We start from the raw sequence: 14,243 nt of genomic DNA on the forward strand, positions 1-14,243 counted from the left end.
GAGAAATAAGATTTTTTGTGCATGGAATATTGTGCATATTGTAAAGTGTTTACTGATTGGAATATTTCTGGGATCTTTTATTACACCTCATGAAACACTTTACATGTTGTGTTTATATTTTTTCAGTATATCTAAAAACTTATACATATCTGGAACATTTTAGGTATAAACTCAAGACGTCTCTCAAACCTGTATGTCAGAAAAACAACACATGACCTCACTGTTGTGGGCCATATTACTGCGCAAGTGCATTATTGCACGGGTAGTCTGACAGAACAGTGAATATGTTTGTTGGCTAGTGAAGAATTTGAAATCCTGTAAAATAAGTAATCAAAATAAGAAATAATTTAAGACATTTCGCCCATGTTTTATTTCTGTAAATTGAGCAGAGACTGATAACTCAATCGCGGAACTGTGGGGATAAAGGTAAACGTGCGGACGCCATTGTTTAACTACTTGATATCGAATCTAGTGTAGCTAGCTAGTTTTATAATGGATACAACGTTATCTTACTAGCTGTATCGTCTCTGGTTAATTTACTGAGTATGTCACTAGCGATAAAATGTCTAGCAACACTATAATTAGGAAGAAACATTGTCAGAGATAGTTAATACCCCGTTATTCACTAAAATGGCGAGCTTGGGTGTATCCATTACGCCGTTTCCGTTGCAAAACGATAAATCAGTTTGCTTTAAATGAAAGCAAACTGAACGAAACGGCGATGGACCTACCTGAATTTGTCCAATAGAAACTCTTGTTTTGCTCTGTTAGCTTCCGTTTGGTTCTTAAACGGTAAACGGTATCCGTAATGAATACACCCCTGGCTAGCTAGTTGTTTTCCTGCCTGCTACCCTTGTGCTAACGTTACGCCCACGGTAGCTTGTATTTATAGCTAATGTTAGCTAGCTATGCTATTTATATTAGTAGCTAGTTAGTTTCATACTCTCAAGCACAGCTCAATTTTAACTAACTTTAGCTAATTAACTGGTTCATTTTGGGTGTTGACAGTTTCTCCCTCTCTCCTCAGGTGGGAAGATGTCAAATCACTCGTCTTCTCACAGCTCTTCACCTAACACTGATCGCAAGGTCTATGTTGGGGGCTTCGTCAACGGTGTTGGTAAGAGTGATCTAGAGCCTGCGTTCAGTTACTATGGCCCTTTACGCAGCGTTTGGGTGGCCAGGCCCGCATGTTTCGCCTTTGTGGAGTATGAGAATGCCCGTGACGCAGAGGAGGCAGTTAAAGGCATGGATGGAAAGTGAGTAACTTTATATTGACCTACACATTTAACAGCCCATAATGTTTTCACATCAGTTTATACATATTTTGGTTGAAGTGGTGTGTGTTCAGTTTTGGGATATTAATTGTTGTAATTCAGGCCATAATCTTGCAGATGTTGCCCAGTATTACATGTTTTCTTTCGTGCCCTATTATCACTATATTCTGCCCTCTCTCCCTACCTCAGGGTGCTGTGCGCCTCTCGGATCCATGTGGAGTTGTCCACTGGCATGTCACGGAAGACAAAACATGACCTCCCCAGCCGTCAACACTTTGACCCTCAAGACCGCTGCTACCAGTCTGGGGACAGGGGCCACTATGCCTACGACTGCTACGGTTTCAGCAAGAGGGGTGGAGGTCGTCGGAGAAGGTATTCTTCTTGCCCAATATCTGCCTCTGATATACTGCCAGTAGCAGTCATAATTCTGCAAAGTTTTCCCTTTATGCAACATTGTTCTTATCACATCGCAGTATAACTAGGCTTGAGAAAAATGTCACTGTTATTGAGAAACAATTAAGCACAGACAATATGCTGACCTGGTTGGATTCGTCAACTGCTGAGGGGCAATGCCGTCCTCTTTATATTTCACTACTGTGGTTATATATCAGAGCAGGGGTTCTTAAACTTTTTCAGCTCGAGACCCAAATGAGAAATTGACTGTCCTCCGATCCAATTTAAGTAGAAATAGTGTGTGATTATAGATGTCTTCTCATAACTGGCGACCCACCTTTCACAGAAAACCCCTGTATTAGAGACATCACAGCCTGTTTCTTGTATTCCAGATCACAGTCTCGTTCCAGGTCACGTGGCAGGTCACGTGGCAGCCGTTATCGATCCCGTTCCCGCAGCAATGACCGGTATGTAAACATGGTTTTTGCTACTGTCATTCAAACCTCTCCCTGTGCTGATACTGATCTCTCTCCCACAACACAGCAGCAGGCACCGCTCCCCATCTTATCCCAAACATAGGAAGAGGTAATTGTCTACGGTTAATTTTGCATTTGCATTTTTCTTATTTTCATAGGAAGTATAGTCTACATTTCTATTCTGAGCAAACCTGTTGTTCCTGCAAATGTATTGATATGATTGTTTTCATTTAATTTATCTATTAGCTTCAAAACAGGTAATTTTCTTGAAACACTTAAAACACTTCTCACTTCCATATTAGGTCCGGCTCCCCTGTGTGGTCCAAGTCCAGGACATCTGTTAGGAGGTAAGCCACTTGTCTATTACAGTTGCACAATAATTTCCTCTTGAAAGCTGTCCTGTCTATGGATCCCATCTGAAGTTGGGGTGCCTGCGTTTTTGCTCCCATGTTTTTTTGTGTTGCAGTCGTTCTCGGTCAGGGTCCCGGGCCAGAGGGCGCTCGGCGTCCCGCTCTCTCCAGATGCCGCTCTCCCAGCCATAAGAGGAATAGGTAAGCTCTCTGCCTCGTCAACCTATACCTTCACAGCTGCTCCTGTACTGTGTAAATGCCATGACTTAAAATGATTGGCTTTGTCTTGTAGCCCATATTGTACAATACTGCTAATTATACTGCATTTGGATGATTTGGAATATTGTTTTGCAAATGTGCTGGAAGTCCCCCCCCCCTCTTTTAATCATAAAATCACATTTTTCAGAGATGACACTCCACATTCACTCAGCTTAAGTTTAGGTATATTACTATCTGTTAGACAGGGCTAGGTGTGAACAGGTAAGTTGTGGGTAGCTGCCCCCTCAGACCAGCCTTCACCCGAAGTCTGCGGAGTGGACCTTCCAGAACGCACAGAGCGACAACTCATCAGAGAGATGGCTGCTGCTGGAGATGGGGGCCAGGGAGGGGGAGGGGAAAGAAATAGTCAGGGACTCTAACGCACGCCAAGCTAAAGTGAGGAACACTGCCCCACCCCCAACCCCCCCCCTCTTTATCTTTTACAAATACCTGATTTTAATGTTCTTTTCTCTTGGAGGTCCCTCTCCTAGAATGACCAGGCCAGACCTTGATTAGCTTCAGAGAGTCGCACACAGAGCTGATGAGCCTGTACTCCGAGAAAGAGAGGCTGGTTTGGGTGACGGGCTGGGGGAGCGGGGCTCTTCTCTTTTCTCTTCTCCTTCAGATCCAGCCTCAATTTGATTAGCTTCAGAGGGCGAGAGAACCTCAAACTCAAAAGAGAAATCTGTCGTGATCAGACTCCAGTGACCAATCGCATCAGGCCTTTTTTTAAAGAGTGTGGGGAGTCGACTGACTGCACAAGCACTGACCAGGGTCATCCTTGCTGTGTTACCGTCCTCCCTGAGGGTGAAAAGAGCTGACCAGAAATCAGCTTGCACCACGCTGGTTAAAGAGGTCGTTCTGACGAGACACATCCATCCTACGCGCGTACACACAGTTGTTCCACCCACCCCTCTCCCTCCCAGAACCCACGCACTACAGTCTTGAACGCTGAGCCGAGTTCAGTCGACAAGTTAAGGCCCCCTTCCTACAGAGTCCGGCCTCTTGCTTAGCTTCTGAGAGGGTGAGAAAGGAGAGCTGACAAGAGATCAGACTTCAAGACCCGCCGAGTGTGTCTTCAAGTTCTAGAATCCGTCGCTACTCTGTACATGTTGTTTCTGCCACTGTCTCCAAAGGTAACGAAAACCCAAGAGTCAATGTCATTCATGATCAGAACGCAGACGTATAGTCTGATACTCCCTAACATGCTGTACACTAACATTCAACTATACAGAGCATGCACTGTCCAAATCCACAGGTGTGTGTGTGTCTGTCTGTGGGTGGGTATATGGGTGTTAAATATTATCTTTGGATACATTACATATTATCCTGGGTGTAGTGATAAGTGTAGGATTTTTTTTTAGGGGGAATGTAGATAACATGATGGTGCTTGTCCTGATACTGTATATTAGGTCAACCTATTTGAATGTTTGCACTGTTCCCTTGGGTTTTAAATAAGTGTCTGCACATAGGTGATAGTTTACCATATCGAGGTAGGATTCTAAAGACGTGTGCTTGCAAAAGGCAAGCTTATTTTATTTGGTCAGTGTTTGTTTAGGGTTTTGGGTGCAATTCGTAGTTCAGATCCTACCCTGGTCTTTTGTTTCATTGTGTGAAAATGCAAGGGATGGTTTTATCACCTCAAACCCCCTTTAAAACATCCCAGTCTCAACACCCAGCTCTTCCATTTCCTTGACCTCTGGAACTTTCACTTGTTGATTTAATTATGCAAAATTAGGCTACCCCTCCCCACATGTTATAATTAGTGGAAGTTGGCGCTATCCAATGTAGCTGTAATGTATTGTATTTATAAAGTGTCCTGACCAAGGAAAACTGTTTGTAGTGGGACAGAGTGCATTATGGGCAGTGGTGGAAAAAGTACCCAATTGTCGTACTTGAGTAAAAGTAAAGAGACAATAGAAAATGACTCGGGATAGCCAGGGGCACGCTCCAACACTGACATAATTTACAAACGAAGCATGTGTTTAGTGAGTCTGCCAGATCAGAGGCAGTAGGGATGACCAGGGATGTTCTCTTGATACGTGTGTGTGAATTAGACCATTTTTCTGTCCTCCTAAGCACTCAAAATGTAATGAGTACTTTCTGGTGTCAGGTAAAATGCAGTAAAAAGTACATACTTTTATTTAGGAATGTAGTAAAGTGAAAGTTGTCAAAAATAAAAAAAATAGTGAAGTACAGATACCACTTAAGTAAAAATACTACTTAAGTACTTTACACCACTGATTATGGGCCAGCAGGGTTGGAGCTGTGATTGGTTCTGAGATGGCTGCTGGGCTAGTTATTGAGTGGACATGCTGGGACAAGATGGGTGCCGGGTTGCCTGTTGATTGGACATGCTGTGTCTGCCCTGTACTTACACCCTTCGCTGTCTGTTTCAGTCGTTCCAGATCTCCAAGCCAGAAAAAGAGCCCCACCCCAGGCGAAGATTGATTTGAAGACTAAACTTGTCCCCCTCCAACCAACTGGCTTTAGCCTTGCAGCTATTTGTTTTGTCTTTGTTCCCTGCATTGATTAGAATCTACCCCTACCTTTCTGATGCTGTATAATTACTCTACAGGATTAGCTTCATATCTAACCATGCATGCCTTACATGTCACATTCCTAAAATGGCTTTTGTGTGTGTCAAAACAGTTCAAATAGCTAATTTCAGAAGTGGGATTTGTGAACCAGAACTTTGTATTTGTTATTATTTCTTATCTACTATATTCAGTGTGGCATTGCGTTAGAGCTGTAAAATACTTTAAATGTTGCTTTCCTTGGTTTATGACACGGGCAGATTTTGGAATAAATCGACACATTAATTCAGTGTTATTCTTTTGAAAATTGGGAACATCTACAGAATGTTTCTTACATGGAGATGTTTTATAGTGAAAAAGGAAATGAAATGGTATGTTTGCCATGAAAAATGGTTTGCAGTCAATAAGTTTTCATTTTCAAAATTATACCCCACCTAATGCGTCGTACATTAAAAACAGCCCTTAGCTGTGGTATATGTGTAATCTTGGCTCTTTTCAACCTTGCCGATTAAAGTCCATTCTCAAAAAGCTGTAACCACCTAGATCACTCGCCTGATTTGAAATTGTATTTATTGTAGAAATAAAGATTATCTTAACTTTATTTTTACAGATAACTGATCAATACAGTATTAGTGGTTTGAGCTCTGACTATAAGATATTCAGAAGCGCTTGTCTTTTGTGCATTTTAACTGGTCCTAAATTGGTGATGACGTTATTGACGTGCCTTTTGGGCCAATTGGAAACCGCAGCGGACTCCTCAAGGCGGGTCCATGTTCGTCTTTTTCAATCCTTTCCGGTCCATTTCATACTGTCACTGCTACCAACCTTATTAACTGGGACAACATGGCTATGGCAGGCCGTTATTACGAAGGCGGTAGGGCAACGAAAAGACTAAAAACCAACGACGGAATGACAACGGTAAATAATGAATGCTGATTTCTGTGATATAACAAAATGCATTTAAGCACATGCATTGAAATGTACTCTTTAAATAACAGTCTCACATACTCATGACGCGGCGTTTCAAAAATATATTGCACCCAGCAACGTTAGCTAGCTCGCTTTCCCTTGTTCCACGATGTTAAACTTTTTTTTTTGTGGAATACCTTTCGGTCTGTTTTTATGTTTAACTTAAATTGTCAGTGGAGTAAACTTTTCTCAATGTAGCTAACTGGCTAGCTAGTTCTGTATTTTCAACAATTGTCTAACGTTAATAACTGGCCTTTTTTTCGTTTGAATGGGAGGGTACAATTCAGGCCACGCCACAAATCATACGGTAGTTAGCTAGTGGTAGCGTTATTGCTTTGTTCTAGCCTAGCGGTGTCGTTTTGCCAGGCAACGAACAGGAGTTGGTGTGTTAAATTGAAATAAACCTAGTTAGATGCATTATTGACTCGCTCTTTGATGTAGCCTGAAACTAGCTAGCGAGCTAATTAGTTTGCTACTTTACCTAGTCAATATTTTAACATTCTCAAAAATGCACCTTATCGGGGGCCATGTTCTCGTAATATTAGGGATAACAAAATGCATTTCCTTACTAATATTCCCAACAGTTTAAGATGAATAGTTACCCCTACTACATGACATTTCGTCTGGTAGTGTTAATCTTTCCCGCCAAGGTGAATAAAATCGGGTTTAGATTGGAAATAGAATGGATTGTAATTACACAATAATACCTGACCAAACACTACAACACTACATAAAGAGAGACCTAAGAGGACAACACAGCATGGTAGCAACACACCATGGCAGCAGCATAATACACGGTACAAACACTATTGGGCACAGTCAACAGCACAAAGGGCAAGAAGGCAGAGACAACAATGCATAACGAGACGCGGCCACAACTGTCAGTAAGTGTCCATGATTTGAGTCTTTGAATGAAGAGATGGAGATAATGGGCCCGTTCTTTTTTGCAGGAGGGCTATGATGACCCACATAAGACCCTTCCCTCTCCAGTTGTGCATGTGAGGGGCTTGGTGGACGGCATTACAGAGGCTGACCTTGTGGAGGCTCTGCAGGAGTTTGGAGCTATTAGGTGATGAATATGCACATTGCGTAAAAAATATCTTCATGTTTCTTCACGACAATGGGGAAATGGCTCAAGCAGAAGCAGACTGGTACCCGGGCTACTTCACTTACAATGCACACATTTCACGGTCTAAATTTTGCTCCACACAATGCAACCATTTATAGTTGGTGACTGTTAAATCAGTGATCGCTATCTTTACCTCAGCGGAGCTTCTGGGTGTGCAGGCTTGTGTTCTAACACAATTGATTCAGCTGAAGTTTCCGATGAGCAGCTAGAATCCGGTGGGTGGGAGCAGTGCTGAAACAAAAGCCAGCTCACCCAGAAGCACTCCAGGGGAGGCTAGGTCACCTCTGGTCTGTAAGCAAAGCAAGTAAAGATACCGTGTCCTCTTGACTTGGTTATGTGTCCTTTATTAATATAACTGTTTTGTTTACAGCTATGTGGTGGTTATGCCCAAGAAGCGTCAAGCCCTGGTTGAGTACGAGGATCTGAATGGGTCGTGTACTGCTGTGACGTATGCCAATGACAACCAGATCTACATTTCCGGGCACCCAGCCTTTGTCAACTACTCCACCAGCCAGAAGATTTCCCGGCCGGGTGACCCGGACGATTCTAGAAGTGTCAACAATGTGCTACTTCTCACCATCATGAACCCAATCTACCCCGTTACCACGGTAAAGTGCTGGCCACCTCTACCTAACCTGTTGATTCTGTTGTGCTGTGTACTTCAATATTATTTCTGATTCTGTGAATTTCTTGTCTACAGGATGTGCTCTACACGGTCTGCAATAACTGCGGCCCTGTCCAGAGGATTGTCATCTTCCGGAAGAATGGTGTTCAGGCCATGGTGGAATATCCTTTGCCACAAATTTTTTGTTGTTGAAAATGAAGTATTTTGTCAAACAGTTGCATGTTCTCGGGTAATCCTTGGTGAAACTAACATGTCTGGAATTTTAAATTGGCATACTGTCTCTACATACCATGTCAGGCAACCTGCATTCTGGAACATGTCATTTGTTTGTAGCACATACTGTATGTAATGATTGATAGACTATTTACCCGATTTCTATATTAAAAAAATAAAAAAAATGTATTGGCACAAGGACTTGTAAACAAGGGCTTAAACAATAAGCTCCGGAATTACCGGAACGTGTTATGGTGTCTGCGCGAGGTGCTGTTCTCAGAACTGTAGTCTGCATGTCCTTTCCTTGACTCCCAACACGTTTGATTCGGTGCAGAGTGCACAGAGGGCAAAGGCCTCCCTCAACGGGGCAGACATCTACTCTGGCTGCTGCACCCTGAAGATCGAATATGCCAAGGTAGAGTAACAAGCACATTCATAGAGCTTCTAGTGTTGCATGAAATGGACTTTGAAAAATGCTTTGATAGAATTAATTTGTATATTCTCCCACAGCCAATTCGTCTCAATGTGTTCAAGAATGACCAGGACACTTGGGACTACACCAACCCCAACCTGAGTGGTCAAGGTAACGCACACAGCCATCTGTGGTCCTTGCTGACACTACCAGCACCCTTACTGCCACTGTGGGGGAGGGAAGGGGGGTTGGATGGTAGACCTTCAGGGGTAATGCCACTGAGCACAGGAAGTGCTCCTTTAACCAGCTCAATTTCCAACTCTTTCAAATGGTCGCAGGGCTGGATTGGTATCTTTCTCACCAGCTGTAATATTGGTTTAGCAAATTACAGTTAACTCTTCTATTGGGCTCCATTTCAGTGGCATTATAACTGAAGTGCTGATACACCGTCCGTCACACAGCCAGACATGCTAGGGATGAAAGGAGCAGCTGAATGGTCAGATATTCTTCACTAGAGACTACAGTTATTGCTCAAGGCTTTTACTTGTACATCTATTTATGAAAAATACATTTTAAAAAGTGGCCTCCTTAACCCAGTGCTATCAGATCTAATGGTATGTGGGCACTAAGGGTACCAAATCAAGGTCCTGTGAGTTCTGGCATGCATCTTTTCTAGTTTGGCGATGACTGACTTGCAACCGAAGCGTGGCGGTGGCCGTTTTTTTGCTCATTCATTGTGAGGGAAGGAAGCATTCTAGAATGTTGCTTGTAAATCTCACCACTGAGCCATTCTTGTCTGAATATATCTGCTTGATGGCTTCTCAGCAGTGTCTGATCGTGACGTTATGCCTGTGTAAAAAATATACTTATACATACTGAGTGCTCTGTATTATTTTTGCCTTGGCAACCAATCTGATGCACTGCCCATGGATACATCAAGTTGTAAGACTAGACAGTCTGAGCATAGATACCCACTTGAGTCTCTTGTGAAGCTGGGTCTACTGTGACAGTCAATTGCTCCTTTCATTCCCAGTGCACTTGCCAATGTATAGATCTGTATGTCTATTCAGGCTACTTTAAGCATAGACCATACTGCAAAACAAAAGCCATTCTAGCTTCTCGTCGGAACACTTTGGAGCAACACATTTCCATATATGCATCGGAGACACATTGTTGCCATCAACACTACTCTCAGCACCACCTCGACCTCACCGCTCCTACGTCAATAAGGACACATCCACTTGCAACCGCATAGCTCCAAAGCCACGAAGACATCCCCTATACCTTTTCTATGGCATGACACATTTTCCATGGGGGGTTTGGTTGCTAGTACATTGGCACTAAGCTGTGCTTTCCACACCCTCCCAGTTTTGAGACCCCAGCAAGACATGCCTGACACATTGAACATGCCATCACCCAGATCTCACCTGCAAGTCATCACCTGATACACATCCACAGGAGACCCACCCTATAAAGACAACATCCAGAGACCCGTAGTGACGAGCATGCTCACAAACACAAAACAGATGAACCATACTGATACAAACCAGTTGCTCAAGACTACACAGCCCTGTCCTGTTCTCTGTACCTGCCTGTCTTTGGTGGTGCAGGTGGTTTTGCTCTCTTGTGCCCTGCTCCTGGTGTTTAACATATCAAACACTACTCAAAACCCTCCACTCCTGTTGCAGCACTGACTCCATAGATGATTCGCACCGTCACTGTCAGGCTGTAGCCAGTCACATGGGAAGGAATACAACAGACAACTGATGAAGACACTACAAGCATACGCACATTCAGACAGACCATATTTTTCTCCCCATATATGCATACCTCATGGAGTCAGGTGTTCCGTTTTGCCTCTTCTCTTTCCCCCCCTCCTTTCCTCCCTCTACTGTTCTTGCAACATGCATCCCTGTCTAGTTTCTCCATCTTTTTCTGAATGCAGCTCTTTTGTGGAAATTTGTCCTTTTTTAGTACCTGTGTAACACCTTCCATGTGACGCAGGTCTGGCAATTTGCGCCTAATGAGGACCCAGGTCTGAAATGTGCCAAATGGCTGCTTTGCGGCTTGCCATTGGCGTGTGTTCGATAAGACACTTGGAGAGTGGACCACCAACCACAATGGAAATTGCCACAAAAAACGGGCAGAAATGCGACTATGGTGGAAATGTTCATCCAAAGGGGAGTGGAGTGAAAGGATGAAATGAACACGGAGAGAAGTAATGGACCCACTGCCAAATAACAGCCAGTGTCTCCAGCCTCAGTCTTTGTCCCCCAATATATCCATGCTGTAAGTAAACTGATCCCCAGTTTGTTACACAACACATGTTCCATTTCTTACACTCGGGGTGTCTTCAAAAATATATTGTGATATTGTCGTCCTTGAAGGTATTTTTGTTATTTTTCTGTCTTTATATGGTGTTCCACTCCCCCGTTCTCAGTGACACCATATTTCCCCTTGGAGGGGACTTGTAGTGCTTTCCCTGTGGGCATTTTGTCCTCTGTTGAATGACTTGTCTGAATAAAGCTGGTGTTTGGGTGGTTCACTAAGGGGCTATATGTAGTATTTTAATTTTTCGAGACTTGTAGATAGAATTAAAATGTGACGTTTTCTTATTTGTATATCCTAGTTATGGTATGGAGATAATGGACTGAATGTATTAAAATAGTTTAAATTGTAGAATGTTGAAATGGTCCAATTCTTCAAGTGCACCAGTGATGCTTTTCTGAATTTTTATCAACTATCCATGTGTGGGTGAATGTGTTCAACCTGGCCTGAATTTAATGTGTATGAGATGTGTACCTGTACAGATGCAGAAGCTGATCACAATGGGAGCAATGCTGGAGGTGTGTTTGCAGACTTCTGTTGGATTCATTCTCACCCACCTCGTTCTCCCTTATACCATATGCTAAAACATTTAAAATGGAGGATTTATCTAGCATTCAGGATTGTTTACTTGTTAGCATTTGTTAATTCATTCTTAGCTGTAGTAATAACAGTTTGTTAATTTAACATTCATTTTGTCATAGAAACTTATCCAACCTTTGGCATCAAAATGCCATGACTGAAGCAGTAGATATACTATGGAGATGTGTTTTTGTTCAGTAGTTACAGTTAGTGTGCTTTCTCTAGATGTGGAGGTCTTGTGTGCTCTCCTTAATTCTAATTGAACATCCACTACTGCGCTGCGTTGTCCTGTTTCTTTCCAAATGATCTATTGCTCTTCTTCCCCTCTTTTTCCTTCCTCTGCCTCCTGCCTTCATCACCTCAGAAGATGGGAGTGCCAACCCCAACAAGCGTGTGAGAGCGCCGGCTCTGCTGGGAGACCACCCTCCAGAGTACGGTAAGGCTTTAGGCCCAGGGAGGACGCACACGTGCTGGCCCTTTGTAGTGCTCTCCTCACACTAAATTCACCTGCAGGTGGCGGGTAAAAATGTATGACTAAAAATGGGTACCCCACAGTGGCAGCGAAGTGGTGTGGTACATTTTCTTAGCTCACCTGATAATGGAATGTGCCAACCTTGCTTCAAAACCAAATGTTTTCGTCATGGTGAAGTTGACCACTTCTTTGGAATGTCTACCCTTTGTCCCTATCAAGCCGTGTTTCCGGTTTGAGTCTGTGGTCCCTTATGTTCCCAGCTGGCGGTTACCATGGATACGACGAAAGCGGCTATGGCCCCCCACCGCCCCCACACTACAGCGAGGGCCGTCGCATGGGTCCTCCCATGAGGGGACGAGGGGGGGCACACAGCTACGGCGGGGGACCTGGCTACGGCCCTCCCCCTCCACCCCCCGGCGAGTACAGTGCACATGCAGACTCCCCTGTAGTCATGGTCTACGGTCTGGAGCCTGCCAAGATGAATGCAGACAAGGTGTTCAACGTTTTCTGTCTCTATGGCAACGTGGAGCGGGTAAGTGTGGAAGGAAAGGAGGCAAGCCATTGCAGTTATTTCAACAAGAGCATGCTGGTATTGAGTGACTCCATATATCTGGTCCCCTACCTCAGGTGAAGTTTATGAAGAGTAAGCCAGGAGCAGCCATGGTGGAGATGGGAGACTGTTACGCTGTGGACCGAGCCATCACTCACCTCAACAACAACTTTCTGTTTGGACAGAAGCTCAACGTCTGGTAAGATGTATATCCGAAATGCCTGTTCATTCAGTGCCTTGTCATGTAAAGTTAGTGCTTAATCTTATTCGCTGCCTCTTGCCATAATAAGTGACTGTTCTGTGAGGCTTATACAAGTTCAGTCTAATGCTCTTTTTCCTTTACAGTGTGTCTAAGCAGCAGGCCATCATGCCCGGTCAGTCTTACGAGCTGGAGGACGGCAGCACCAGCTTTAAGGACTTCCACGGCTCCCGCAACAACCGCTTCACCTCCCCAGAACAGGCTGCCAAGAACCGCATTCAGCACCCCAGCAGCGTCCTGCACTTCTTCAACGCCCAGCCAGACTCGTCCGTAGAGATTTTCACTCAGGTGAGTCCCAAAGCATGCTGGTGAACCATTTTATGTAGGGAGCAGTGAAATAAAGACCCAATGTGCCTACTAAACAAATCATCAATTGACCGCTGTCTTGTTCTTTTCAGATCTGTGAAGATGTTGGCGTCAAAGCCCCTGCAAACATCAAACTTTTCTCGGGAAAGAGTAAGTGTACATTTTAGATGTCATTTTGAAACCACATACTATTTGGTATGCATGACAGTGGTGCTAAACTGAGTTGGGCTGTCTTATTTAGGTGCAGGTCCAGGTGAGCGCAGCTCTTCAGGGCTGTTGGAGTGGGAGTCGATCAACGACGCCATGGAGGCCATGTCCATGATAAACCACTACCAGATGAAGAACGCAAGTAAGTGTTTAAGCACTAGGCCTATGTATGAAAAGTAATTTCACTGTTTATTCAAATGGTGTGGGGTGGTGATTGCTGTTTTCTAATACCTTCTGTCTTCGTCTCTTCAGCTGGCCCGTACCCATACACCCTCAAGCTGTGCTTTTCTACCGCTCAGCATGCAACCTAAACAGCCACCACAATCATGGACAATGTTCCACATCAAACCATCGTCCCTACAGTCTTCAACCCTATTTTGACCATGTCTGTTTTAGGCAGTTAATGAGTTTGTCCGCAGTCATATCGGTTTGTCCTTATTTGATATTGAGCTCATAAGTGAGTTGTGTGAACTGGTAAAGTAGAGAATTGTTTTTATTCCGGATGGATGAAATAAGGAAAAGCTTTTGTATAAGTATTGTTTTGCTTCTTTTATTACTCCATGTGTTTAAAAAAAATCTCTTTCTGCTCAGTACCATGCCTCTACAAGTCTGCATTTGAGGAAGGATAGTTTTATTTTGTTGGAAGAAATAAAAATCAATTTCAAGTAATGTATCTTTTGAGAGCCCTCAATAAAGGAACTTTATTCCAGGTTGCCAGTTAACAATTTGGTTATTCGACTATACTATTAACAACTATTGTAAGAATTTTAACGTTATCCTGTATTTGTTCTGTTAAATTATTTCGCTCATAATTGAATAGAAACGCGAATATAGCCTGCCCCATTGAACGCTTTTTAGCCTTCCTCCATCCCGTAACTCAAATGTTACGCCAGCTAGATTAATGGA

The 14,243-nt window shown here is 43.6% G+C and overlaps 2 protein-coding genes across 4 annotated transcripts; both read left to right on the forward strand.

Annotated features, from left to right (window-relative positions):
* The first annotated feature begins 214 nt into the window (after nucleotides 1-214).
* On the forward strand, nucleotides 215-5,573 carry LOC111960153 (serine/arginine-rich splicing factor 7). Of its 2 annotated transcripts, none has more exons than XM_023982057.2 (8): nucleotides 215-426; nucleotides 1,028-1,256; nucleotides 1,464-1,646; nucleotides 2,060-2,134; nucleotides 2,211-2,252; nucleotides 2,446-2,490; nucleotides 2,610-2,694; nucleotides 5,151-5,573. In XM_023982057.2, exons 2-7 carry the CDS (start codon nucleotides 1,036-1,038, stop codon nucleotides 2,683-2,685), a joined length of 642 nt encoding a protein of 213 aa, XP_023837825.1. In that variant the 5' UTR covers nucleotides 215-426; nucleotides 1,028-1,035; the 3' UTR covers nucleotides 2,686-2,694; nucleotides 5,151-5,573. The 2 variants fall into 2 exon arrangements, with proteins under 2 accessions (XP_023837825.1, XP_023837837.1); XM_023982069.2 differs by having other exon boundaries at nucleotides 2,214-2,252.
* A 262-nt stretch (nucleotides 5,574-5,835) lies between these two features.
* On the forward strand, nucleotides 5,836-14,046 carry LOC111960125 (heterogeneous nuclear ribonucleoprotein L). 2 transcript variants are annotated; one of them, XM_023982033.2, is made up of 14 exons: nucleotides 5,836-6,206; nucleotides 7,208-7,326; nucleotides 7,757-7,994; nucleotides 8,087-8,172; nucleotides 8,543-8,639; nucleotides 8,735-8,807; nucleotides 11,447-11,482; nucleotides 11,908-11,979; nucleotides 12,276-12,547; nucleotides 12,643-12,764; nucleotides 12,911-13,112; nucleotides 13,223-13,280; nucleotides 13,372-13,479; nucleotides 13,590-14,046. In XM_023982033.2, exons 1-14 carry the CDS (start codon nucleotides 6,132-6,134, stop codon nucleotides 13,646-13,648), a joined length of 1,617 nt encoding a protein of 538 aa, XP_023837801.1. In that variant the 5' UTR covers nucleotides 5,836-6,131; the 3' UTR covers nucleotides 13,649-14,046. The 2 variants fall into 2 exon arrangements, with proteins under 2 accessions (XP_023837801.1, XP_023837808.1); XM_023982040.2 differs by having other exon boundaries at nucleotides 11,911-11,979.
* Nucleotides 14,047-14,243: the final 197 nt, after the last annotated feature.

The sequence above is a fragment of the Salvelinus sp. IW2-2015 genome, linkage group LG4p, assembly GCF_002910315.2.
Source record: "Salvelinus sp. IW2-2015 linkage group LG4p, ASM291031v2, whole genome shotgun sequence".
NCBI classification, from domain to species: Eukaryota; Metazoa; Chordata; class Actinopteri; order Salmoniformes; family Salmonidae; genus Salvelinus; species Salvelinus sp. IW2-2015.

Coding starts and splice junctions, on each gene's coding strand:
- LOC111960125 (XM_023982033.2), top strand. CDS start 6,132: ATGGCTATGGCAGGCCGTTATTACGAAGGCGGTAGGGCAACGAAAAGA. Junction 7,327..7,756: donor CAGGAGTTTGGAGCTATTAG/GTGATGAATATG, acceptor TTTTGTTTACAG/CTATGTGGTGGTTATGCCCA. Junction 8,808..11,446: donor CCCCAACCTGAGTGGTCAAG/GTAACGCACACA, acceptor GTACCTGTACAG/ATGCAGAAGCTGATCACAAT.
- LOC111960153 (XM_023982057.2), top strand. CDS start 1,036: ATGTCAAATCACTCGTCTTCTCACAGCTCTTCACCTAACACTGATCGC. Junction 1,257..1,463: donor GTTAAAGGCATGGATGGAAA/GTGAGTAACTTT, acceptor TCCCTACCTCAG/GGTGCTGTGCGCCTCTCGGA. Junction 2,491..2,609: donor TCCAGGACATCTGTTAGGAG/GTAAGCCACTTG, acceptor TTTGTGTTGCAG/TCGTTCTCGGTCAGGGTCCC.